This window comes from Oryzias latipes, chromosome 15 (assembly GCF_002234675.1).
Source record: "Oryzias latipes chromosome 15, ASM223467v1".
Classification (NCBI taxonomy): Eukaryota; Metazoa; Chordata; class Actinopteri; order Beloniformes; family Adrianichthyidae; genus Oryzias; species Oryzias latipes.
In genome coordinates this window covers 22,671,088-22,697,475 of record NC_019873.2, presented here as the reverse complement: position 1 = coordinate 22,697,475, position 26,388 = coordinate 22,671,088, and the positions used below count along the sequence as shown (strand labels likewise).

General features: G+C 39.6%; 2 protein-coding genes across 3 annotated transcripts in view; one reads left to right on the top strand and one right to left on the bottom strand.

Annotated features, from left to right (window-relative positions):
- Positions 1 to 5,315, top strand: part of crtac1 (cartilage acidic protein 1) — a 29,876-nt gene extending 24,561 nt beyond the window's left edge. Inside the window, exons 13-15 of one of the 2 annotated variants that reach the window (XM_011484461.3) lie at positions 788 to 830; positions 917 to 1,060; positions 2,553 to 5,315. In XM_011484461.3, coding sequence (XP_011482763.1) covers positions 788 to 830; positions 917 to 1,060; positions 2,553 to 2,668 — 303 coding nt within the window. In that variant the 3' untranslated portion in view covers positions 2,669 to 5,315. The remainder of the gene's footprint in view (positions 1 to 787; positions 831 to 916; positions 1,061 to 2,552) is intronic. The other variant, XM_020709591.2, reaches the window with a different exon arrangement.
- Positions 5,316 to 11,357: 6,042 nt separating this feature from the next.
- Positions 11,358 to 23,281, bottom strand: golga7b (golgin A7 family member B). The gene is made up of 5 exons (XM_011484460.3): positions 23,094 to 23,281; positions 18,969 to 19,094; positions 18,498 to 18,650; positions 15,267 to 15,368; positions 11,358 to 15,107 (listed from the first exon to the last, which is right to left on the bottom strand). The coding sequence occupies exons 1-5, from the start codon at positions 23,103 to 23,105 to the stop codon at positions 15,024 to 15,026; spliced, it is 477 nt and encodes a 158-aa protein (XP_011482762.1). The 5' UTR covers positions 23,106 to 23,281; the 3' UTR covers positions 11,358 to 15,023.
- Between the last annotated feature and the right edge of the window lie 3,107 nt (positions 23,282 to 26,388).

Genomic DNA, 26,388 nt, shown 5'->3' with positions numbered 1-26,388 from the left:
ACTCTTTTGACTACCGTAACTCTTCCATCGTTGATGCAAGTATTTAGTCTGGCGGATTCTGAAGCTTTGTGGTAATATGCGACATTTAAATGGGCCAAAGAGCTTCTGGAATTCACATAAACCAGCTTTTGACACAAGTTAGTTAGTTGTGTGTTGCATTTCGAATATGTGTTATACAGGTGTCGTCAGCGACATCTCTGGTGTTAAAGGGTTAAGGGCTGCCATTAAATAAGGTCCGGCCTCAGAGTTAACTTTTGGTTTGTTTTCCAAGTGTGGGAACTCTAAAAATCTGTCTGTCCCCCCCCCCCCACTATGAATGCTGTTGGCTTATCAAGCAACCAAAATGCTTTAGTTTTGCAAAGAAAATAAAGGATGTAGCGTCCATCCATTTTCCAGATCCACTTAATCCCTTTTTGGGATTGAAAGGTCCCTGGAGCCTATCCCAAATCCTGACTACAAAGGTGGGGTACGTCCTGAATGAGTTGCCAGTTCATCACTGGCCCACTAACTTCATGCACATACTCAAACCTAGAGGCAATTTGGATTCAAAAATATGCTTTCGATCCATATTTTCCCTGTTTTGCGTGAGTCCTAACACTACACCCCCGTGCAACCGAATAAGCACCAAGTAAGAAAACAAAACTAGTTGAGCTATTTTGTCTTTCTTTTTTTTTCAACAGTGACTCTTAACCTGGTTTGAATGTGAAAAGTACATCTTCTGTGTTCATTGTTGTTTCCCTTTGGAGAGTAGTGAGGAGTGTTGCTTTGTGCTGACTTTGTCTTGTAGTGTGGTCACGGGTTTTCTCTGAACGAGAATGGCCGTTGCACAGGTAAGCTGGGAGCCGTCGTTAACCTGTTGATCCCTCCTAGTTCAGGTTGCTTTGAGTCTTGTCTCCCTGACCCTCCCCTCCCTCAGATAAAGATGAATGTACCCAGTTCCCCTCTGTGTGCCCCCCTGAACGCCCCGTCTGCACAAACACCTATGGCAGCTATAAGTGCCGTGCCAGGAGAAGATGCAACCAGGGTTTTGAGCCCAATGATGATGGGTCCGCCTGTGTGGGTGAGTGATCCAGATAGATACTCAGCTGCATCACAAAGAAGTGCAGCCAGAGACGAAAATGTGTGAAGTTTGAGATGCTAACATCCCACTATCCCAGGGGTCGGCAACCTTTTTTACTCAAAGAGCCATTTGGGACCGCCCCTAATAAAAAAGAAAGTACCTGGAGCCACAACCCGATTTTACGTCATTATATATATTATGCATGTATATATTATTCAAGGGTGCTCATTACGTCGATCTTCAAGGACATGAGTGTAGATCGCGGGCCAGAAAAGATTAAAAAAAAAAAGTACTTCTTAAAAATCCACCAGCCAATCAAAATCCTCACTGAGAAGTACGGGCTGAAATTATGGTCTGATCGCTGCATGGAGCGATGTGTGCATCAATGCATGGTAGACACGGAGAATGTGGAGAGATCAGGTTTATTATTTTGAAGAGTTCTACTTGGTAATCATGTTTCCATGTTTGAGTTCATAAAATCATCCTGGGGAAAGTCTCTGCTTCAACTACCGCAGGGAAAGCTGCGTCTGAATCTGACGCCCGTGTTTGCATCTATGACAGAGTTTGAAGCCAAAGCCCCTCCCCCGCCTCTCTACCTGCTTTTCCTCTCTACCTGTTCACCTGTTCATATCCTCTGCAGCTGAGATTTGTTTCCCCCGCGCTCCTCAGTGTATTTTACACAGGGAGCGCAAAATACGGTCATAGCAGGATGACACGATAGTCGGGGCGCTCCAACGAAGCACAAGGATGAAAGAGCCGGACGCAGGTTATAGCGGGGATAGAGCGGGTTAAGGAAATGAATGGAAGAAGGCGCTCCGCTGAAGAAATATTCAATATTGTACACATTTTATTATTAGTCTGAACTATCTTTTATTTAGAAAAATATTTTATTTTGCTAAATCAGTCCAGTACGAAAAAAAACATCAACAAAAGTTGTGTTGGGCGGCTTTTGGCTGGGTCTGGCGGTTTTCAGATGACTTCTGGGCTGGAAAACTGGGACTCTATCTGGCAACACTGGCGCGAACTTTCAGTCTGTCATCAGCGAGTCGATCTCTGCCCCACGGCACGTCAAGTTCCCGGCAGAAGATCGGAGTGTTTATTGAAGCCGCCCCGCGTGTCTCCTCCTGCTACCAGCTCTGCAGGTCTCGCCCGATAAATACGAGCTCATCAAGGAAGCTGTTTCGTACATGGCACGCGCTTCGTACCTGTACGTGGCACGCGCTTCGTACCAGCAGCGTCTTTGAAATGCCATGAAAAATGAACAAACTAAAATAAAATGTAATTATTATAAAATACTCATTATTTTCCAAAGTCACAGGGAGCCACAACAAAAGGATGAAAGAGCCACATTTGGCTCCGGAGCCATGGGTTGCAGACCCCTGCACTATCCAAAACCCCACTGTGCACCTGCTGTCTTGCATGACCGACCTCTTTGTGTGAAGGAGTTGTCCTTTTGAAAAACTTTTTCTCTGGTGCTTCCTTTTCTTTGCAGCCCAGGTGGCTTACTTTGGAGGAACTCGGTCTTCTGGAGAACGCAGCCCTTTCCACATGCTGCTCCTCTATACTCTTCCTCTCATCTCTGCCCATCTGCAAACAGGACTGCTGTAGCTGCCTCAGTTTTCTCCTCTCCACTCCTAAACGTGGATGTACAGAAACTCTAAAATTACAATTTTTCATAGAAAAAAACTTCTCTTCCTTCTTCTCTAAGGATCCATTAGGTATATACAGTACTATCCCCTTGTTGCTGCTGCTGTTTTGTCACCTTGTAGCTCCCACTCCTCTCTGGACTTTAAAGAACCATATGGACGGGCATGACGGGGAGCAACATATATCAGACAAAATTGTGTCACTTTGGGGCCCCTTCATCACCTGACACTCATCCTCATGGAACCTGAAGTTAGAGTCAGCGCAGGAATGGATCCAAAGGGTTCTAAGAGTTCGCTGAAGACACCAACAATAAGGAGCAGCCATCAACTACAAGGAGAATAACAGAAAAGATGAGCATTGGAAGTACTGCACAGTTCATGATGGGAATATACGAATTTAAAGATACAATAACAATTTATGAAATCCTCTTTTGGTATTTTCTTTGAATCTTTATGTGAGACTTTGAAAGGTAAAAGGCCATAAAGGTAAAGTTAAATGAGATCTCTGCTGTTTACAAAGGTAGGGAGATTTAAAAAAAAAACTCATGGAGAATTTGATTTTTTTATGAAAAACTTTAATTTGCACAGTTCATGTTTTATAAAAAATATATCTTTTAGCAAATGAGGTTAATTACCAGTAAAAATAAAAATTAAATATAGTTGAAAACCTGTTGACTTACAACTGGTTGTTGCTGCAACAGAACAAAGGTATCCATTGTAGCCACTTTATTTGGCAATGAAATCTATTCCTATTTATTTATAGGATCTATACACTTCATGCAGATTTACGTAGCTCTATAGGCAGAGCTTCACACACTCAACCTCTCCAGCCATGTTCACACTGGGCACGTGACACATGTTCAAGTAACCAGTTCCAATGAGAAGTCTATGTAAATGCGCTTTAACGTGTGTTTGGAGCTTTTGCGATCAAAACTCTTGCGTTCACATGTCGCTTGGCAAGTTTTAAGTCTTTTTTTGGGCTCTACATACAAAACAAGCGACCACTGAACCTATGTTGAAAGTTAAACCAGTTGAACTTTGACCAATCAGGGTATTCGGAGTTGGTAGCGTTCTTTTCAATTCACAGAACTGCCATCTGTTTAAAAAGTGATCATTAAGGAGAAATTTATAATTAAGGAATATGGCTCGACAGGATTATATTACAGCGCGTCTTATATATCGGAATAGAGCTGGGAAAGGAAAAGCCTGTAGCACAAGGCACGAGATTTATACTGCTTTAACATTTAGCACCAAGCGTCTTCCAACTGTGTGCATGTGCATTAGTGTCGGGTCACGAGAGTCGCTCAAAGCGTGTTCATGAAGCCTGCGTTCAGCTGCTTCTTGAACACTCATCACGTTCCTGCCGTGTACGTAGCATTAGAAGGGCTGGTTAATGAGTTATAACTAAATCGTCTAAAGACCTGAAACACTTCAGTTAACGTTTTGAGGCCAAACTTTCTTTTTTTGTCATTGTTTCCAAGAAAATGAAAAGGTGTCCGACCGTGAAAGTTCAATAAAAACGCGATGATGGATGTACTCAAACAATTAAAATCACTCATCGTGGCTCTGGGTGTTGTTCTGCTTTATGTGTCAGCAAAATAAACACACCAGCCTATAAGTGGAGGCTTTGATAGTTTTTCAGAAAGTCCGTCAAAACTTGCTTCATCAAAAGCCTCCCTTTTTTTTTCTAATTGTTCTTATTCTTCATGCTATGATCATGCATTTAGCTAGTAAGTACACAAAGAATGTAGGAAATAATTACTAAGTAAAGCTCCTAAAAATTGCTGTCAAGAGATGCATCCTGGGATGCATAAGATGCAGTCTGTGTCTGGAGTGCCAAATCTTACAATATGTATCCAAGAAACTCCAGCTGTCAAGCCAAGATGTTTCCAGGTGCAATCAAACCGGCAACACAGCGGCCATGTGTGAATTTTGGAGGAGTCCAGCAGAAGATCTTGTCTGAAGCCCATTTGTGTTTAGATCTTCACCCTGACTAGAAGGAAATTCTCTTATCTACTTTCCGCAAATGCACGTGTTATTATCAAGCATTAGCGTTACCCACACCTACCTTAAAATTAGTCTGATGAGAAAAAATGTCAGCTGAATTTGAGAGCGTCAAAATTGACTGTTCTGCTGCATCGACAGCAGCTGCAGCTGCTTGAGTATGAAAGCAGAACTCTTTGGTAATTCCGATTGATTTAGTTTTTCAGGAAAAGATATGGGTAATGCTAAACGTGTCTTCCTTTTTTTTCTTTACCTACAAAAAGCACCTTGAGTTGTTTATGTCTTTATTTTGTATTCTATTGTATGTTTGATGACATTGATGAGGAGTTCCCTTGAAATACAATACGAGGTTGTATGGCTATTGATATTTGTTTATATTTATTTACAGGTTCATGTTGTAAAAAGTGATTGTTTCCCCCTTTTTTTTCCCTCCAACTCATAGAGTTTTTCAACTTCCGAGAGTTTTGTTCCTTCAGTAGATCAGTGGAATGACCTCCTTGGATTTGTGAAACTGTTCTCTAGAACTTTTTGTTTTATTGTGAAAGTCGGATTTGCAGAAATTCATTTTCTGTACCGCTTTGTCCCTTTCGGGGTCACGGGGCTGCCGGAGCCTATCCCGGCTACTTGGGCGTAGGCAGGGGATGCCCTGGACAGGTCGCCAGTCTGTCGCAGGGTAGAACATCCACAATCACACACCCATGCACTCTCACACTCACACCTATGGACAATTTAGAGTTGCCAATTAACCTATGAAGCATGTTTTTGGACAGTGGGAGGAAGCAGGAGATCCCGGAGAAAACCCACGCATACACGGGGAGAACATGCAAACTCCACACAGAAAGGTCCCCCATTGATGTATTTTTCATGTCCCCCAGCCGGGACTTGAACCAGGGGCCTTCTTGCTGTGAGGCAAGAGCGCTAACCACTGCGCCACCGTGCAGCCCCATTTTTAGCAGAAATGCCACCAAAAATTGAATATTGAGGGGTAATATTTTTTAAAAGGAAACCAAGCAAAGTTTGTTTTGTGTTAAAAATGAAAAAGCAGAGCATCAACATTTTCTCTGGATCGCTGTAAAACACAGGCATATGCTTGTTATCTATGAGTTTATCAAAAACTCATAAACACATTTGATTCAAATTGATTGACTGCATTTAAATAGCTCCTCTTTGAAAATAGTGTTTCATACAGTCTTCTTCTCCACTCATCCAATGTTTTTTATTACAAAAGTCTCTGCCTTAAATGTGTCGATGTGCTAACCGAGACCCTGACAGTAAAAGCTTTCTGCATGTGGAACTTCCTGAAAATCATGTTTCAAATATAGAGCTCAGGCTTTCATCATAAAAAATGATTATGGAGACACATGGCCAGTCTTTTAAACATTTAAATACTGAAACATCTAGATGTTTCAGCGTAAAAAAATGATGGTCATCTGCTTGCTGAGATGTTTTATATTATTAACTACATTTTCATTAGAAATGCATTAGAGGGAAAATGTGCCATTTTACATTCTTATACAATAGGACAGCAGGTTGTGACGTTTCTGCAACAAGGGAGAAAGCTAAACTAAACATTTCTTTATGCATGTTCATCATATTTTCCCATAATGAATTCTTTTATGCTGCAGTGATGTTTGCATTTTCGGTGCTCATGCAGCGTTTGACTTATCTTCCCGTGAGATTAGTGAAGCTGTGCCACCAAAAGGAAGCAAGTTTCTTCAAAGATAAGAAAGCTTCTGTCACGAAACCTTTGAACCTTTTGGCAAACATCTGTCTGTGTGCCACAGCGTAATTCAACATCCCACGCTTCACCCCAAATTATGATCAGATACTTTCTGTGAATGCATTGTCACGCTGTGAGCCAGCACAGTACAGTGTCAATGAAAGCTGGATGCTGATGTTTTTGTTCAAAGTGAAGCTAATGTAAAAGTTTGATAAGGGACAATATCACTGAAAGCTGCTGGGCGCAAAAAGATTTAAATAAAAAAATTAAATTAATATTCATAAACGATGAGTCTGTATTTTTTTTCTCTTCAAGTCAGTATGAGAGGAACAATTTAGTCTTTTTCTGCAGAACATATCGAGAAAATGTCTGATATTTATTAAATAGCGACGTTTTTTCACAAACTGTGGTGATAAAGTTTGTGTTTTGATGCATTTTGTTGTTAGACTTGTTAAATCATCACCTCATGTCACAATTTATTGTAAGTTAAAGGAACAAATGCAGTGAGGATCTTTCAGGTCCTTCTATACACCTGTCTACACATGGACTGGGTTCTGACAAATACGTGCAGAAAGTGCAACAGAGTTTCGATCATGCTACACGGACACGCAGGCTGTTATGAGACTTGAACCACTTAGTTTTTACTTAGAAAGGGTACCGAACCAAAACTCTGCCAGGTTCCTGCCACTATCAGATAAAAACGTGGATTGCGGTGCTTTGTAGCGGACTCAGATAAGAACGAGTGTTGCGCTGCAGCTTCACAGCAGCCAATGCACGGAGCATCAGCCAAAATGCTATCGGCAAAGCGGGCCAAAGTTCTGCAGAACCTCCCAGCAATAGATTCTTGTTAAGCGACCTGATTGATCAGAGTGATGTGTAGAACACTTTAAAAAAAAAGGCCAACATCGTGGCGATGACCGTTACTAGTTTACTTCCGCGTGGCCTGCAGCGGTGGAGGGAAGACAAAGCATCTTTAAAGTAACTTTCTTTCCCGCTGTCAGGCTGCCTCATCATCACACTCTATTCTTTCTGAAAATAATTACCCCCCCCCCCCCCCTTTTATTTTTGAAACACCGTATTGGAGAAGCTACATTAAGCGATATTGAAAATATAAAGCATTTTATTTCAACAATCATACTTTTAAAACATTATTTGTTAAGGCACATTAATTTCATTTTTTTTCTTATACTGAATAATATTTTGTTGTGGAAATCAGACATTGGTATCAAAATCAAAGCACTATGAGTTTGCCTGGGTAAAAGCAACTTATATATGAGATACAGTTGCAGGAATTAACATTGTGATCATTAAATAAACTGAATTTGACAATTTTATTGCAATGGAAGACGTATTGAAATGTTGGTAGTTTTTTCTAAGTTATATTTTTAAAAAAAGAAAGAAAATGTGTTCCTGTACAATATTGGGATACGTATCGTATTGTGAGGCGCACATCGGGAAACTTATTGTATCACCAGACTCTTGCTAATACACACCCCTAGTTCTGACCTCAAACAGAATCCTGAATCATACTTACCCAAATCTCCAAAACATCTCGGCTCTACAGTGTCACTGGGGTATTTCTCAAAACAATTCTGTAAATCCCCTTATAATGTCCAGACATGTTCAAACAATCCATCAAAAAGGTCTGTGTGGCTGCAAAAGAATATCTGTGCTTTTAAGATAACAGTGGAAATCGAGCATTTTGTTTGTTGGATGACATCATATCATTACACATCTTGAATTTTGGTAGATGTAGATAAATGTTTGGGAGGCTTGACTGAGCATAAAAAGAGATTTTCTTTCTTCTGACAAATGAAACAAAAAGTGCATTTGTGTGTCTGTTTCATCATCCAAATGTCATCATGCCTTTCTTGTAATAACGGTTTTTGTGCGATAGCGGGAGACTCTCTTGCGGCATGTTTAATCCATTTTAGACAGTTGTCCAGCCTAGTGTAATGAATGTCGTCCATTTCCCAGGCCTTGCTGCCAGCTCAAATATTTCTGGAACACCAGAGGCATGGAATACAGATCCTCTCTCATATTTAAGAATAAACATTTTAAACTATCAATAACAGAAAGTGACTCTTTCCATCTCAGACAAAGAAAACAAAAAGGAAAAAACATTAAGCAAACCACTTCCCTTCTGCTGGTTGTTGAAAGAACAAGTTAGGAAAGAGCAGAAACGCTGTGGAGACGGGATAACAGAAAGGTACTGTGTTGAAGAGCTAGAGCTCTCCAAGACTCTTGAATCAACTTCAGCAACAGTTGTCTTGAAGGCAATAAAGGCCATTTGTGTGCAGTGAAGGAGCTGTGCCAGCCTTTGCTTGTCTGTGCTATGCTGTTTCAGTCTGTCTAACGTTCATGCGTTTCTGCTTCCATGATAATAATCAGTCTATAGCTGCATTTCCATTGACCATGACATTGCGTAAATTAGATTTGTGATACTAAATTTGCCTAATGGAAACATGCCAAATTTGAAAAATCTATGATTTTATCGAAAAAAGGTTTTCACACTTGGTGGAAGTGGTTTTGAGGCGTATAAAAATAGAAATATTTCGCAAAACTGCAATGGAAACACTTTTTTCGCTTGTAATGAGTCATGTGACCAACAACTCTGCCCAGGTAGCCAGTTTGTAGATAGCAATGGCAATGTGCTTAAACCCTTGTGCTATCTCAGATGACCCCACCCTTACATCGACATGTTATTCCTACCATGACAAAGGTGGATGAAGGTGGAAATATTACATGTAATCCATGGACACCAGTGAAGATCACAAATCATTGAAGAAAAAAGGTTCAGCGCACTGTCTAGTGGGTCTAGATGACCCAACTCCCGATGGTAAAGTGCCCAGGATAGCACAAGCGTTAACTGGCTACCTTGGGCACTGCACAGGAGGCGTCACAAGAGGTCCCACAGCATTACACAGTTCATCAAAAGTTAAGCGTGTCATGCAGAGTTGTTTGATCCACATCTCCTCTGTAAAAAATCCCCATCCACAATTTCCCAAAATTGTTTTATTTAGCCACTCCCACGTGCAAGGAGCTTGCAGCTCCGTGGCCTGAATACACTGAGTACACTATGACGCAGTTGTCTCCTTTGACGCAGTCTTGCGTAAAAGTTTGGACACCCCTAATCATTTCCAAGTTTTTCCTTCATAAATCATTGGTTTCCGGATCAGCAATTTTAGGTAAAAATATCATATAGCACACAAACGCAGTGATATTTGAGAAGTGAGAAGAAGTTCAAAGGATTTAAGGAAAGTGTGCAATAAATGCTTAAACAGAAGTAGGCAGCTGCATACATTTGGGCACCTGTGTTGTTTTATTGATTTCAATACTTTCAGCACTAATTATTGGAACACAAAATTTGTTTGGTAAGCCCATTGACCCTTGACCTAGATACACAGGTGAAGCAGATCATGACAAAGGGTATTTAAGGTGGCAATTTCCAAGTTGTTCTCCTTTTGCTTCTTCTCTGAAGAATGGCATCATGAGAGGCTCAAAACAGTTATTTAATGACCTGAAAACATAGATTGTTCAACATCTCTGTTTAGGGGAAGGATACATGAAGCTAGCTCAGAAATTTCAGCTGTCAGTTTCCACTGTGCGGAACATAGTAAGGAAATGGAAGACCACAGGCACAGTTTTGGTTAAGGCCCAGAGTGGCAGGCCAACAAAAATCTCAGATAAGCAGAGGTGAAGGATGGTGAGAACAGTCAAACTCAACCCACAAACCACCTCCACAGACCTACAACATGATCTTGATATGATATGGCGTCACTGTGTACCGATCAACTATTCAGCGCACTTTGCACAAGGAGATGCTGTATGGGAGAGTAATGCGACGGAAGTCTTTTCTGCACACATGCCAAACACAGTCGCTTGCACTTCATTTTGGAATAAGATGCTGTGGACTGATGAAATTAAAATTGAGCTATTTGGACAAGAGGAGCAAAGCATTTTAAGATAAACACCTGCTACTCGCAGTAAAACTTGGTTGTGGTTCCATCATGGTGTGGGCCTGTGAGTCCAGTTCAGGTACTGGAAATCTTGTTGATGTTGAAGGTCATGGATTCATGTCAGTATCAACAGATTCTTGCACACAATGTTCAAGAAACAGGGACAAAGTTGAAGTTGCGCCAGGGCTGGATACTTCAATGAGACAACGATCCTAAACACCACTCAAATTCTACTAAGGCCTTTATGCAGAGGAACAAGTACAACATTTTGGAATTCCCATCTCAGTCCATAGACCTGAATATTATTGGAATTCTGTGGTGTCTGACTTGGGTCAGATCTTATCCTGAAGATAGTTAATGTTGTTTCCATTTGTGATCATTAATCTGGAAGTTATGCGGAGTGCCTCAGGTTACCACTTTTGGGCCTCTGCTGTTCATCCAGTATGCTCCCTGGGAAAATGTCATGACACTTTTTTAGCATAGCTTTGTCTTTTTTGTTCTGTTTCTATTCCTCTTAAGGCGGCAAAAGCTTATGCATTTTACAACTTTGATTTGCAAGTACAAGAAGTGCTCCACAAGAATAGCTGCCATGCCTTGTCTCGCCAGATTTTAGTGATCACACTAGATCTGCACCAGACTTCTATAAATTTATATTTGACATTTAAAAATAAAGAAACAAAAGACATACTTGGGCACAAGTTGATTTGCCTTGGATAAGTGCATTTGTAGATTATCTATCACATATGGTTAAAAAAATTATATTTAATCCCAGAGACATTGTTGATGTATACAACAATTTCACTGAGGCATTTAATTTGAATTGAATTTATACAATGAACACTTTTGGCAACAAAAATCAAGGTAAGGGAACCCACAAATATGTTGTCCAATGCAAATGATGTCTCAGAAGCTTGATTTAAATGTATTATGGCTAGCCTTGAAAAAGGCCAAGTAATAGATTACAACCCTTTTTGAACTTTCTCACAGACTTTATTAATCTTTTTATACAGACAAACACATCTTTCTTTGAACAGGAATTGCAACAGTCTTTTTAAATGTGCTGTACATCAATATCTGTAAACACATAAACAGTATAAAATAATTTCATTCTCTGCAGCACAAACGGGACCATTGAAAGACTTTCATCTGGAGCTGCCTTGTGTATGCACAAAATATCAATGCATTCTGGGTCTTTCTGAAATTAACAAATCATTACGCAGAGACAGTCAAAAATATTTGTACAAAGATTACACAGAGTTTTCACATTTAAGGAAGACTTTGCATTTTGTGTTGCACTGTTGGGCAATGTCAAGCCATAGTTTATCAAACACACGTTATTTGCTCAATGATTTTTCCAAGAGTCTGACTTAACAGACTTTCAGACACAGTACATGATAAATACACAAAAAAGGACATTGTGAAATAAATAAACTGTACAATTCTTGCTTGGCACAGCTTTCAGGTTTGAGATTTTTCCTCAAAAGTGGATACCAAGGTTAATCTTACAAAGTAAAACGGCACATGTACAATGATCGAATTTACCCCATAATCTCCGAAGGACATTTACTCAACAATATCAGTATTTGCTATTACTCACTTTCCCAATATGTGCAAATACGGTGCAAACACTTAAAGAAAAGAAAAAATTGAAACTCTAGAACCATCCTATAATGTCTGTGTTTAGATTTTTTCTAAAAATACATCTTTCTATAAAAAAGAATTCTGTTTCTTGAGATAACAGGTGGAATAAATAATAAAATCCTATACCTGAACTGTGTACAAATTGATGGAATCCTTTTTCTGCAGTTCAGTTAAATGTGTCTGAATATTTAAAGACTTGAAAGTGAACACATGGTGCATGTGAGTTTAAAAAAGGGATTCATTTTAGTGTCACCTTAAGAAATCTTTTGCACATTTCCCAGCCTGTTCTGATGCTTCAAACAGAAATGCATAGTTACTTAGCAATAAACCAAACCTCAACAGTAAATAGGCCTTTGCATTAAATTACCACTTATTTGAAATAATATTTATTTAAAAATGGTTAGCCTTAACTAAAATGGTTAAACCTTCATTACATCAGAAGTTTTGATACATTTTTAAATTTGACTGACTTCTCTTTTGCACGGTGCACACATGTACTAATGCTGCAGGTATAAAACATATTTATATGAAAGTGACTTTTTTTCCCCCAAAGATCACATGTCACAGAAACTCTCCTGACTATTTATAAAAGATGTAATGAGTTTGTCTAGAATGCTGCACTCATTTCATGCTCTTCCTTTAATGTCCTTTAAATTTGGTGAAACGTTCCCCTGAGGATTCATCAATTGCTGTCTCTTTTTTTGCCAGTAGGATTGACATCATCACTACCATCTATATAACAAGCTACATAATCAACAATTTGAATAAACAGAAAACATGTTTATTTTTTTCAAAACGGGCAAGTGACGGAGCTTCAAAAACGTTATTTGCTTTCTAGTTTGCTAAAAATTTAAAGACAAACATTCAAACCTCAAGTTTTCAGCACCCAAAAAGGCTTAAGTAAGGATGCATTGTAATTACATTTTTAATGTACATTTTTTACATGATGAATATATTAAAACTCTGTACCCTGTACAGTTCATTTACATAAATTTGAGAATCTTAATTGACGTTTGAGTAATATACTTTTTTTATTTAGTCAGACCATCAGCTCCAGGTTGGATATCCAGTCCACCGGGATGAAACATGAAGGCATCAAAAACAAAACAAAAAAGCACAGGAGGCTGAACACAAGCACAACTGATCTGAGCTGCTGTGGTAAAACACGAGTGTCGGTTGAACTCAGTCATCCAGGCAATAACGCTTGAATCAAACTATCACCTGGAATGAAGCAAAACATCATGAGTTCTGCCAGTTTGTTGAGTCAGAAGCTTTTAGCGTATAGATATGTTTTTTGGCACACACATGTGCTCACAACAGATATGGTTGAATTGGGGGAAATGCCACTGAAACCCTGAATCAGATGATGTAATTAAAAGAAAAGTAATATTAATAATGATCCAAAACAATTTTGATATAAATATGAGAATCCCTACATAATTTTTTCAGGAGATTTGATGTATTTTCTATGTAGCTGCTACAGTATCAACATAGGCCTCTCATTAACATCTGCACTCCCACTCTACAATGACACACTAATCTGATGGTTGCTGTTGTCCAGCAAACACATTTTTGCTATTTAAGGTAAAAACCTCAGGGAGCTCTGTGCATCTTTACAGCACAAAACAGGGAAGCCTTTATACATTGCTGCAAACGATTTGAATAAATCGTTTCTTTTTTTTTATATAAGATTTAAAATATAGGATTTTCAGCAAAGTGTAAGATAAGGTCAAACATATCTTTCTCATTATTTATCATGAACTTTTCTCTTTCAACATTTAAAATCTCAATTTCCCCTCAAATTAGTAGGGAAGTAGGGAAATACAGAAAACGAGCTTCCCTCTGTTTACTTTTCAGCAAGTCTAAGGCATTCTGTAGGTATTTTTTTGTCACAATCTTGATCAAATGAGGCTTTTGTGATCATACAAAGTCACCATGGGAACAGCTGGGAATGTGCTGTCTAAAAAAAACTGCAGTATTCTGCCGTGGTATATATTTAATGTGTCTGCACTGTCATAGACATACTGTGTGGAGAGCAAAATAGCTGACAAACACTGTTGGTCACACTAACAGTGATTTGCTCTAATGTTAAAAAGCAGCCACAGGTTTCAAACCTCAAATTTATTTTAAGTCAAAAAAGGTTTGAGGGTGATACTCGCTGCATTTGACTCATTTTGCAAATGCAGAAAAATTCCCAATTTCTCGTACAAGCTATGCTCATACAACACAACTGAGCAGTGATTTGCTCCAAATGAGCTGACTGCAACACCAGCAGAGCCCATATCTGTGCAGGAAGTTACGGCCACTTATTGTAATTGTCTGTGTGACGTGTGCACATGCCATCAACCTTCAGTGGAATTGCATGCATGCATGCATCTGTGACTGTGTGTGTACGAGTGTGACCTGCAGCTGTGATTTGGATCATTGGTATTCACTGTAGGGAATAAGGAGGATAAATAATTCAAATGCATGTGAAGGGAGCATAATCTCACGGTAGGCCCAATTTGCTTGTTTTCAAAGAGATTCAACCACCTGATCCAAATGCAGGAATCAGGAAGAACGGAGGACAAACGATCCTCCAAGATGGTTGGTACATTTCCACCAGAATGTCTTGACAATTGTTCCAAAATTAAAAACAACTCTTCCCTTTGGTCTTAGTTGTCTTCTTTAACACAGACCTACGCAAAATAACATTTCGGAACGAAAAAAAAAAAAAGAAAAATGGGATGATAGAACCTATATATTCCAGCCGCATGGGTGTGTTCACCTGTGTTTGTTATCTCTGCTAAATATCCAGTGTGTTTGTGTCAACAGCCTTTCCTGATAAGTTGAAGGCCCCAGCAGGTACAGTGTAAATGCTGCAGATCACCTCCTTGCCTTTTTCTTTTCCAGATATTCTAGAACCTGGTGCTTTCATGTTTCAACATACGGATGTTGGTGAGTGTCCCGCTGCCCCTGTGGTGGTACCCGTAAGCCTGGCGCTGCCCCTCCTGTCATCGAGCACTGCTGTCTGATGACAGGGTGCTGCTGGGACTGGAGCCCGCTGAGCCCTGGTCCTCAAAAATGCTGACCTCCAGCTGAGAAGACAATTTATGTCAAGGATCTATGCCTTTAGACTAGGATAGTTTTGTTTTGGCTATCTAGATAAGACAAAATAATTCTGAAAGAAGATGGGTGATATCAAGTGTTTATTACATCTGTGAACAGAGAAAAAGCAGCAGATGAGTGAAGGATACAACCCTCATCCCTCTCTCTACGGGGTCTGTGAGCAGCAGACCTCGAGGAGCGTAGATCTTCTCATTCTGCTCTTGAATGTAGCCAGATATCTTCTTCAGAACCTGAAACGTGAGTATAAAAGATGAGAAAACATGAAAGGTTGTCTTTAAAGGGATTCTAGACTTTTGAGACGGTAAAATTAAAACAGCTTTAATCCATCTGTTGCAATATAATCTGTGTAATAACCAGGAGAAAGTGAGAACCTCAACATGGGCTAAAAGGCTTAAGAAATAAAAATGTCTCATATTTAGAGAACAAAGTAAAGAAACTGGAAGAAATGAGCTTTTTGTCTTTTTTGTACATAGCTGTGAAAAGCCCTTCAAATGCCAGTCTTTGCTTTTCTTTATTTTTTCAAAAGGTTATGATCCAAACATAAGATACCATTATTCTATCAAAACAGCCATCATTTTTCACACATACTTTCAAACCACTCATTGGTCACAGCTGGATAAATGTGATTTTTCCACCTTTTGGGAGCTTTAGTTTTTAGTCAAAAAAGGCTAATTCAGACAAATGTCATAGCTGAGCAAATTAAACTGGTAAATATAAGTAATGAATAATCTTGACTGACATTAAACATCAATTTTCTTTCAAAACTGGCTGTTCTGCCTTAAAATTTGCTCAAATAACTTTTGTTTGACAAATTGGGACAGCTTGGTTTTAGTTAACGGGGTAAATATTGTATTTAAAATTTGACTTTTGCAGCCAGCATATAGCTGCACACTTGGAAACTAAAGTCATAATCCATGACCTACAGTGGAGGAGATACGTTTTTGAGTTTTTCCCTTGCTGATTTTCACTTAAAAACAGTGTGTCGTTCTTGTGGTAGGTTAATTTGAACAGTGAGAGATTGAAAATCACACACAAAAAAGGAAAAGAAAAAAAACGACTTTGAAGAATTTATTTTCCTTTTCATGGAGGGGGAAAAGTATTTGAACCCTTTTGTTTGAAAGACGCAGCAAAAGCCTTATTAGCGAGCACAGAGGTCAGAGGTTTCTTGCAGCGAATGATCAGGTTTCTGCACATATCAGGAGGAAATTTGGTTCACTGGTTTTTAAAATGAGTCTAGTCCTCTTTGGCCGACAGCATCTACATCCCAGTGTCAGAGTCAGGAAAAAAAGCTGATCAAAACTCAATGAAAGCAATTTTACAATCTTTATGACAGTGGTGTGACAACAAAAATCCACTCTGTCAAAAAGAAAAAACACAAGTACATTATTTTTTTACTTACAGTCTACTTACTGTGAAACATTAGACAAGCTTTTTGGAAAACTGTAAAAATATTTAGGTAAATAATCCTTCATGTAAACAACACAATTCCAGTTAGCTAATTACTTAGTTTAATGGAATTAGATAAAACTATAGTTCAAAACTTAATCATTTTAGTTCCAATACATATATGTATATATATATATAAAAAAAACTGTTTTTCTTTTAATTTGGTTTAACCTAGCTTTGTATTTTCACATTTCATTTTCCCCTGATTTAGGATATTTCAGGGGAAATAAAACTCTTCATAAAAGATGTTTTCTGACTGTTTGTTCTCACCTGTTCTGACATGCTGAAACAATCAGTTCTCTTTGATAGTGCAACATGTCAGGTTCTCCCATGATTCTGCTTTCTGATCTGTATTTGCCCACAAAGCTTCAACTTGGGTGGGTATATGTTATCATCTTCAATCATGGCAACATTCATAAAGTTAAACAGGTAAGTAAACAACTCTTGTGTGGAGTTGATAGCATCTGAACATCTCAGCGGAGCATCAATAGCTGACATGGAGATGAAAGGTGATTTAGACTGAGCTGTTTCTGCATAGCTTCAACGCAGCAAATTCTCCTTTAATGTTTTTTTCCTTTTGCTTCTCCACGTTTGATGTAAAAGTGTTTAGAAAATGTGAAAAGATGACGCTGACTGATGCAGTGGCTCACACGACTCTGAGGATTCAAGACTCTCTGGTTTTATCTAGAAAACAGGCGGTTTTCTCTTAGGAGGATTAATCAAGCTTATTGTGTTCATGAACATGTTTTGATTTATCTGAAAATGAAGAACCAGACTCACACCCCACTCTTGCTCAAGTTGGTTACATGAACAGATCTGAAATGCAGCAACGTTCAGCAGAACCAAGCTGGGGCATGTCTTCCTTTGTGGACCAACATGAACTTCAACTTCAAGGTTTAAAGCCTTGCAGACAAACAGCAGTGCCAGAATGAAACAATCAAATCAACATGCAAACATTTAATCTCCTCTTAAACCAGCTGTTGTTTAAATATTTACCAGTGGCCATGCTGCTACTTTACACGAACATGGTCCCAGCTGCTGCAGACGGACCTTCTGTTTTAAGTAGAGCCCATCTTCTAAGAATTCCTTCAAAGGTTCATTAGGTTTGCTGTGCACAGCAATCATGTCTAACTTTAAAATGTTGTTTGAGGGTATTGGGTAAGCTTGCCCAATGCAGACATCCAAACTAAAAGCTTTAATGGTAGTGTTTCAAACTACAGCAAAAAAAACAACAACCTCAAATCCTTGTGAATCAGGAGCAGACAAAACAAGTAGTTGGAAAAAGCTATTATGTGCGACGCAAAAGCTATTACGACAAGCCACAAGCTCCCTGCTCTGTTCCATTCTTTTGCATCCAGTTGTAGACAAATAGATCCATGTAAGTCTTTGTTTTCCTCGTCCGAGCTGAAATCTGTAGAGCTTGATAGCTCTGATATTGGTCGGCATTTTTGTTGCATTGGTAATGTTAGGTTGAGGTTGTGAAGGGCTGTAAGCTAGTGAGGAAGAGTGTAAAAAAAGGAATCATGGGAAGTACAGTAGAGGCCGTCTCACGCCGCCCCAATGGTCCTGCCCATAACTCAGTGGCGAATTTCCAATGAACTCCTGCACTGTCCTAGAAAACAACAGGTTTGTGGATTTTGCTTAAAAACAGCATCATCCGAATTAAAAGATCACTGCGAACTCTTTTAAAATAGATCAAAAGATAGTTGATATTGTAATACACTTAAAAGCTCAAAAAGTTGATTTTGCACGATACAGGCCTTTTAAACACAAGTCAGTGTTGATTTTTATTTTATTTTATATCAGTGGTTCTAATGTTTTCTTTTCATTTTATGCAAGTTTTACAACATCTGTGTTGCAGACTTGGGAGAGGTCCCTGTGAGCAAAGATGTTGCTGTGTTTACATGTTGTACCTTCTCATAGCGTGTCTCCATGCAGAGGAAGACAATGTAAGCTGTTGCACAAGCCAGACATCCCTCCATGTACGACTGGCCTCCAATCTTCTCAGCTTCCATGTAATAGGAGTTGAGAGTCTTCACCGTTTCCTCCAGCAAAGTTCTCTCAATCTGTGTAAAAAACATTGATACACGTGTTATTAACAATAAAACTCCTTAAAATTAGGTTGTTTTGAAGATTATATGTATTTGAACAACATATTTTGAATTTTGCTCTTCAGTGTTGCTTACATTTCTTGGTGAATTTTGAGAATTTTAATTGCCAAAAACAAACAAATAAAATGTGGATACAATGAATAGATAAAATAGAAAAATCACACACCTTAAATACATTTAAGCATTAAAGCTGGATGTTGTGAGAGTTGTTTTAGGTGAAATTAGCTTTAAGATATGCACAGTGTGCCTATGAATGTATTGATGTGGACTCACTCTGATGTTAAGCTCTGATGGGAACTTGGTTTGGAATCGACAGACAGTTCCTTCACTGTAGTCTCTCTGTATGAAGACCTTAGTAACCAGTGATGCACAGTGCTGCATCTCTTGGAGGTTGTGAAACTGAGGAGATAAGCATCAAATATTAGTATGAGAGAAGTGCTCTTTGTTATCTTTTTCCCCCCAAATCTTAGTAAACCTTTGAACTCCATTGCCCTTTTGGCCCCAAACTGCACTTTAATAAGTGAAGATAAACAAATCTTTCTAAAAAACATAAACCCATTCCAGCACAGTCCTTAACATTTTTTTGAGTGTGTGTGTGTGTGCATTTATACTTAAAATGACACATCAGTGATTCACAGCACAAAGTATGATTGGAAAAATACCAGGTCAACAGCAGTGCAAATTTCCTCACTGCGTTCCTCTAAAAGCAGTAAGCCCCGCTGCTTTAATCCCACTCTCAAAGACTTCTCTTTACAGCACTTTGGTGGTACAGTTTACACCCAAACAGCCAGTAAAATCTATTCCCTGCTGATCTAAATAACTGCCCACAAGAGGATGGTAATTAGTGATACAGGGGGTGTATAGAGAGTTGGGGATGAAAAGACCCAGACACAAATGGAAGAGGGAAACAACCAGAAGTCACAGTAATTTCAAAGTCTAAGATTCCTATAAAAAGGATAGTTTAATAGAAGAAAAAAAAACGTTTAACTTCAAATGCAGATTTATATCTTTCCGTTTTTATCACCGACTGTTGACCAACATCCTTCATACTGTCAGGATCTCAGGGTAAAGCCAAAGATAGCCCATGTGAGCACAGAATCAGCCTTTCATCTCTATTTTGAGAACATCCCTCATAATCAGGAATAGTATCCAAGTTCCTATTTTCTTCCCCCAACAACCACAAACGTCTCAAAGCCAGATCTCTTTTTTTCCTTCCTTAAGACAGATTCTATCTTTAGGGCATCGTGATGAACAAGTCGCTCTATAAATAGATGCAATCATCAGCACACAGTTCAGCATCGTTTATAAGAGTTAGACAGAGAGTGCAGCGCTGCAACCATTCTAAACAAGTATCTGTATTGTTCATAATACAGGCAGGACTTAAACTGTGCTTTTGTTATTTCTCAAATCTACAAATAGGCAAATATAAAGTAAATTAAAGTTGTAGAAACTAAAATGTTCATTTTTCAAGAATGAAAAAAAAGATTATAAAGATTAAAAAAAAGAAAACAACACCGCGTTGTACCGGTCCGCGGTGACAAAAAGGTTGGGGACCACTGCTCTAGTGTGCTTCAGTTTAATAACATTTCTTTGGTTCTTTTCATTATCTGTTCTCCTCACAGCAGGTTTAGGTTGTCAATTACCCACAGGTGTCCTGAATTGTGTTAATGGTCCTCTGTCTATTTAAGTGTCGGGTTTTCAGTTCCTATTGTTATGCTCTTGGTTCTCTCATGTTAATTGTTTTCTGTTAAATGTTTACATTTCTGTCAACAAGCTCAGTTGCCTACAATTTGAACCAACACCACAAATTCTTGACAAAATCAAATGAGACTATACCAATGTTTGAAAAAAAATCTAAATTAAGGAATTAAGGAAAGACTTTTGATTAACATAATAAAAAAGAAGGGACAAAAAAGTAGATGGAAAAAACTTCCTGAAGGATGTAAAATGTGTTCAAGCTTCTGGCTGTTTGGTGTTCTGGATGCCACACTGTTTTTTATTGTATTGTGCCCTGGGAATTTAGAAATTACCTCATTTATTTTTTTGTTTGTTTTTTGGAACTATTCTGTGCAAGATGGAGGCTCCTCCAAAGAGAAGTTTTTGGATTATGAATATTATGAGTTAACTATTTAAAAATATTACCAAAGCTTTAGGTGCCTTCTATTTTTAAACAAGTTAATATAAAATGCTTATGGTATTTTATTTATATATTTTCTCTTCAAAACTTATGTTGTATTTTTGTACTGACTTAAACTGGAAGCTAAGTTTATTCTCTAATATCAGGTGTAACCGGTTTGATTATGTTTCGAACTCACCGTGTTCCTCCCACCGTCCAAAAACATGCTTTATAGGTTAATTGGTCACTCTGAATTGTCCATAGGTGAGACTATGAAAGTGCATGGGTGTGTGATAGTGGGCCTGCGACAGACTGGCAACCTATCCAGGGTGTCCCCTGCCTTCACCCACAAGTGACCGGGATAGGCTCTGGCAGCCCCGTGACCCCAAAAGGGACAAAACGAAGATGAATGAATGAATGAATGAACTACCCGCGTTGGAAAAGTGTTGCTCGAACGTCTGCTCTGTAAAAATGAACTGACGCCTTCTGGTGTTTGTCTAATTGACTTCATTGTATTTTTAAAAATCATGTCTCAAATGTGTTGGACATTTATTGAAAATTTTTATTTATTCACATTCAGAGCCAAATTAAAAGTTTAGATTCTGAAAAACAAATCACTATTCTGTGTCAGGCTGTAAAGCTATGAGTTTGTCTGCAAAACCTATTTTAAAACATGCCTGTATGAAACTATAAATGTAGGGCAAGGATGTACGTAAAGACATAATAGGTTGTGATTTTAAACAGTGACCCTATAAAATTCACCATACCTAGCTCTTATAGTATGTCTTGGTGGCAAAACATATTTCCTAGTTAAGTCCCACCAACACAAGCAGCTCATAGTGACGTGGGTGAGTGCTGTCAGTGGGCAAACGTCAATGGTACACAGCCACCGTTTGTTGTAAATTGACTCAAGTTTTCATTTTAATCTCACAGCTCTTCCTGCATTTTTCTTCCTGACAGCATTCTATTTTCCTCCCTTTATTATAACTGCTCCCCTGCCATTAAAAGCAGGTTTTCTTCAGAAAGGCTGATTTAGCCAGGTGTCCTGTGAATCAAAATCTAGGTGGAATAGAAGGAACCGTGGGCACAAAGCATGAGGAGGAAACATTTCTTTTGGAAAAAGGTAGACCACTGTTTCTCTGGGGAGCTCCTCCACTGCCAGTCTCCCTTTGGCACATTCATCCTCAGCAGTGAAACACTTCAGCCGGAGCCAGCTACAGACTGAGAGGTAGATCTGTCAGGGGTCCTGGATGTAGAGACAATCCATGCAAACCATCTGCAGAACAACCTGATCGCTACTCAGCCACTTGATTCTATCATCTGCTGTTTTGGCGTGTGATACTGCAGACCAACTCATCCCCAAGTGATGCTTACCAAACAGGAAACTGATTATCATTTTTTTTGAAAAGGCAATAAATATTGATGGACTCATAAAAAAGTCGGTCTTGGACATGATTTACTGATTTTAGAAGACTCTGGTGATTTCATGCAAAAAAAGAGGGGGGAAAAAAACTTATATGAATATTTTCCAGCTCCCTGTCCAAAGCACTCTTACCTGCAGTGCCATCATCTTTAAATGACATCTTCAGTGGACTGCTGACACATGCACAGTGTTCTCTCAGACATTTCTCTGCAGGCTGGAGGTTGCTTTTGTAAACAGTCGCTGTCTCCTACGGTAAGATCACCGTTATAACTAATGCTGCCACGTTTTTAGTTTTAAGACACCTGAACAAGGACAAATAAGGGGGGAAAAGACATACTGCTGACCTGCCAGTGACCAGGCATTACTGGAGCTAAAAATAGCAAGTGCTGTTGATTGTGTTTGAGGCAACTAGTTGCGTTCTGCCTGAAAAACACAAGAATAACATCAATATTTACCTGACCGTGTCAAAGTCATGGAGACAGGAAATAGTGCAAATGTTAAATTGCCCTAAGTGAGCCATGATTTCTGTTAAATGCAGCAGCAAAGCCTCAAACCTGATTCCAAAGTAGAACAGGTTGTCTCTAACCATGGTACTGACCAGATCATCATCACAGGAAAGAAGGTGGAGAAACTCTTTGATGCTGTTAAGAGCTAACTGGCAAATAAAGAACCAGGAAAAAAATAATAGACGAATTTCCTTAAAAACTTAACATATCCACCTAATTCATTCAGCTGATTTAGTCACATGCGCCACAACAAGCATCACATTCAGTTTTCAGCACTGCGTTTTCCGCCTGCTTGGCTGAGGGCGCAGTGGATCCGTCCTGGAATACTAACAGGCACGCGGGGGATGTCCTACCTCTGTCGCCATGCTGCACCGAGCGGCTGCAGGATCTGTCCCGTGCTGAAACCGACAACCGATCACTCGTGTTGTGTTGGACCATAGACCGCACAGCACAGAAGAGCTCGGCGGGGAGAGGGAATGAGCGCACGGGCGGGCGCGCGGGTGCGTGCGCGACAGCAGGATGCGGCTGCTTCTGCTGCATCCATATACATTCTAATGCATTATTGATCTCAATCCCTCTAACATTTAGAGAAAGAGTCAATATTCTAAGTGCTATCAAAATGCTTGCTCTATTTATGCTCGTGTTTGTTTATCTGTTTGTTTATGATACACATTCATTTTTTAGGGTTGTGTTGAATATTAACTTATCGGAGATGGAAAGCCATAGAGATTTAAAGGATTTTGTTTATTTTTAAATTATTTAACTAAATGAAATTGATTGGTTTCCTGCATAATTAGTCAAATTAAAACCTATAAAAACATTGAGAGGTTTAGAAATTAAAAACAAGAACAAATCTGAAAATTAAAGAATATTTTAATAAAAAAACAAACAAAGAAATACTATATAGCTGTCACTAATACCTATATATTTATGAACTTATCTGAACTGAACGTATAATAAGACCCCTGCCCACACTTAAACAATCAGACTGCATTCTTTCCACCAAGACCAACGAGGTGTCAAAGGACACAAGGGACAGGATGGCACACAAGAACAAGACCAAGTAGCCTGGTGAGAAGAGATCAACTGTTGGAGCAGTTATTAAAAAATGGAAGCATTGTAAGATCACTGACAATCCCTCTCCACGTAGGGCTCAATGCAACATCTGATGGAATGTTTATGTCTTAGCTGAGTTGCTCTCTTCCTTTTCTCCACTATTCTTGCTCTCTGCACCTGGCTTCTCCCACTTCACCTGTATGTTCATCTATTTAATCCTCCCTGTGTTTACTCATTTGGTACCAGTGTGTATATGTGTGCCTTGCCTTCAGTGTGTTACTTTGTCTCCTGTTCTTGCATGGTTTGGTGACCTGGTTTTCTGTCCTGACCTGAGAGTAGTTTTCCTGTCAGCCTGACCTTTATTCTGTACTTTGGGTTTGGATGTAGGCTGGTGGGCTTGTATTGGATACCTTGGACTGGAGTTCTATGTTCTACTTTGTGTCATGACCCCAGCCTCCATTTACCTTCAGCCTCCATTGATCTTCCATTTGGTTTCCCTGCTTCCCAGGCTGGTCAGAACGATCCAGCAGCCTCCTAAACTCCTGAAAACTGTTCAGTTGAGTCATACTACCAAGCTATTAAATAAAGATTACAAGTTTACATACTAAATCCATATAGATGAACCACATAGATGAACCAGAGGAGGATTTAGAGAATGTCGTGTGGTCAGATGAGACCAAAATGGGAATCTTCTTTTATAAATGCCACTTGCCAGGTTTGGAGGGGGAAGAATACAAAGTTCCATCCGTAGAACACCATACCTGCTGTGAAGCATAGGGGTGGAAACTTCATGCTTTGGGCTGCTTTTCTGCAAAGGGGACTGGCTGAGTGAGCCATATAAAGAAAAAGGATGTGCATGGTGATATTTTGGGGAAAACCTTTGTCATGGTGCCTCTGTCAGCTCTCCTCCCCTTCCCAGCTCTGCTCTGCTCCTGACTCACCAGCTGTGACTACTCAACTCGCCAGTTCGTTAAACCCTGATAGTGCCTAATATATCCTTCAATCCACGTCTTGCCCCCTTGTCTCGTCCCTCGTTAACTCTGTTTTGTTTTTGCCTCAGGAATTCATGCCACGAGAGTCACCTGAGTCAGAACACTTCACGAGCAGCTGCTTCATTCCTGAACCGCCTGTGGGAACCTACATCCTCGAGATCTTGAGCCTCGCCGCTCGCCAAGACCTCCTGCCACGCCACGAACTCCAAAACCACTTCAAAGCCTCAAGCCACGCCTCGAGCGTTACTACACCTGAGCCTTCAGCCACACCGAACCTCCTGACCACATCGGACCAAAATAGATCTAATACTTACCACACCACTTGCCTTTGTCCTCCTTCCGGGTTTCAGCAACTGGGTCTGTTTCGTCTTCGGATCATGACAACCTTCCTTCATCGATGAGAGCATTGAGGATGAAATGTGGCCCAATGTATAGCCCAAATTCACAACAACGTCATCACGATGGGCTTCGTATCGGTAATTGAAAAAGTAAAACATAAAATCAAAAGGATCATGAATACATAGAATTCAACAGAAAAATACTAAATTGAACTTACAAACTGACTATACTAAACTGAACATCCCTACCCTTAGAAAAGAAACCTCAGGGGTGCACACATGAAGGAGGGATCCTCCCCCAGGACGGACAGGCCAGACCAGAACTCATAGAGAAGAATTGACTTATCTAATTCTACAACTACATATTTAAAGTCCAGCAGACGAGCTTCATCCAGACGGAGTTGGGGGGGACAGTCGGGGGCGCGAGTCGAGCCGGAGACAGGATCCACAGCCAGGTGTAGGAGCAGTATGGTCAGGTACAGGAGCACGGATGAGCCAACTGGAATCTGAAAAGCACTCCCACTCGCCCGGAGGGGAGAGGGAAAGAGGGACAGTACATGAATCGCACTGCACCAAACAGAGGTATGGAGAACTAAATGATGAATAACAATCAAGAAAAGAGGAGAGAAAGAGGGTAGAAGTAGATGAAAAAAGAGGACAGAACCCCAGTGCACCATAGTTACCCCAACTTTAACTTCTAGCAGCCTACTAACAACTAATTGTTATTGTTATTAAGTTTAATTTAAACAAATTAAAATTAAGCTTAATAATCTCTGAATACTAGTTAGTCTGACAATAAGGCTACGTTTATACAGCAGGGCTTAATGCTGAGTTCCGTTTTTTGAAAAAATCCAATTTATTTTGCAAGGCCGTTCACATTTCCAATTAAATCCGAAATTTTGTGATCTCCTGTGTGAACGTGAAATGACCCAGAAGTGACCCGCATGCTCAGAAGAGTACTCAATGGTGAACAACGTCACTTGTTGTTTGCGGAAGTAGCTAACATTAACAATGGATGTCAACAACAGTGTTGTCAACAGCGGAGCTCTTTTTGCATTATTAAATTCATTTTCACAAAGGAACCAGCAAAATAAGAATCTTCTCATTTTAAGAAGGCATTGGAACGGGGATCGTCTGCACCCACTGTTGTGGAATGGGGATGTGAATGTGCTGGGGCCGTGCACCTGTGTGTAAGAAAGAGTAGAGAGCGCGTGCAGCGCAGTAGGGTATGAGAGGGGCAGTGGGGGCGCGCATTCATGTTG

Coding starts and splice junctions, on each gene's coding strand:
- golga7b (XM_011484460.3), bottom strand. Junction 18,651..18,968: donor CATCAGAGCTTAACATCAGA/GTGAGTCCACAT, acceptor TTTTTTACACAG/ATTGAGAGAACTTTGCTGGA. Junction 15,108..15,266: donor TAGAGAGAGGGATGAGGGTT/GTATCCTTCACT, acceptor TTGTCTTCTCAG/CTGGAGGTCAGCATTTTTGA.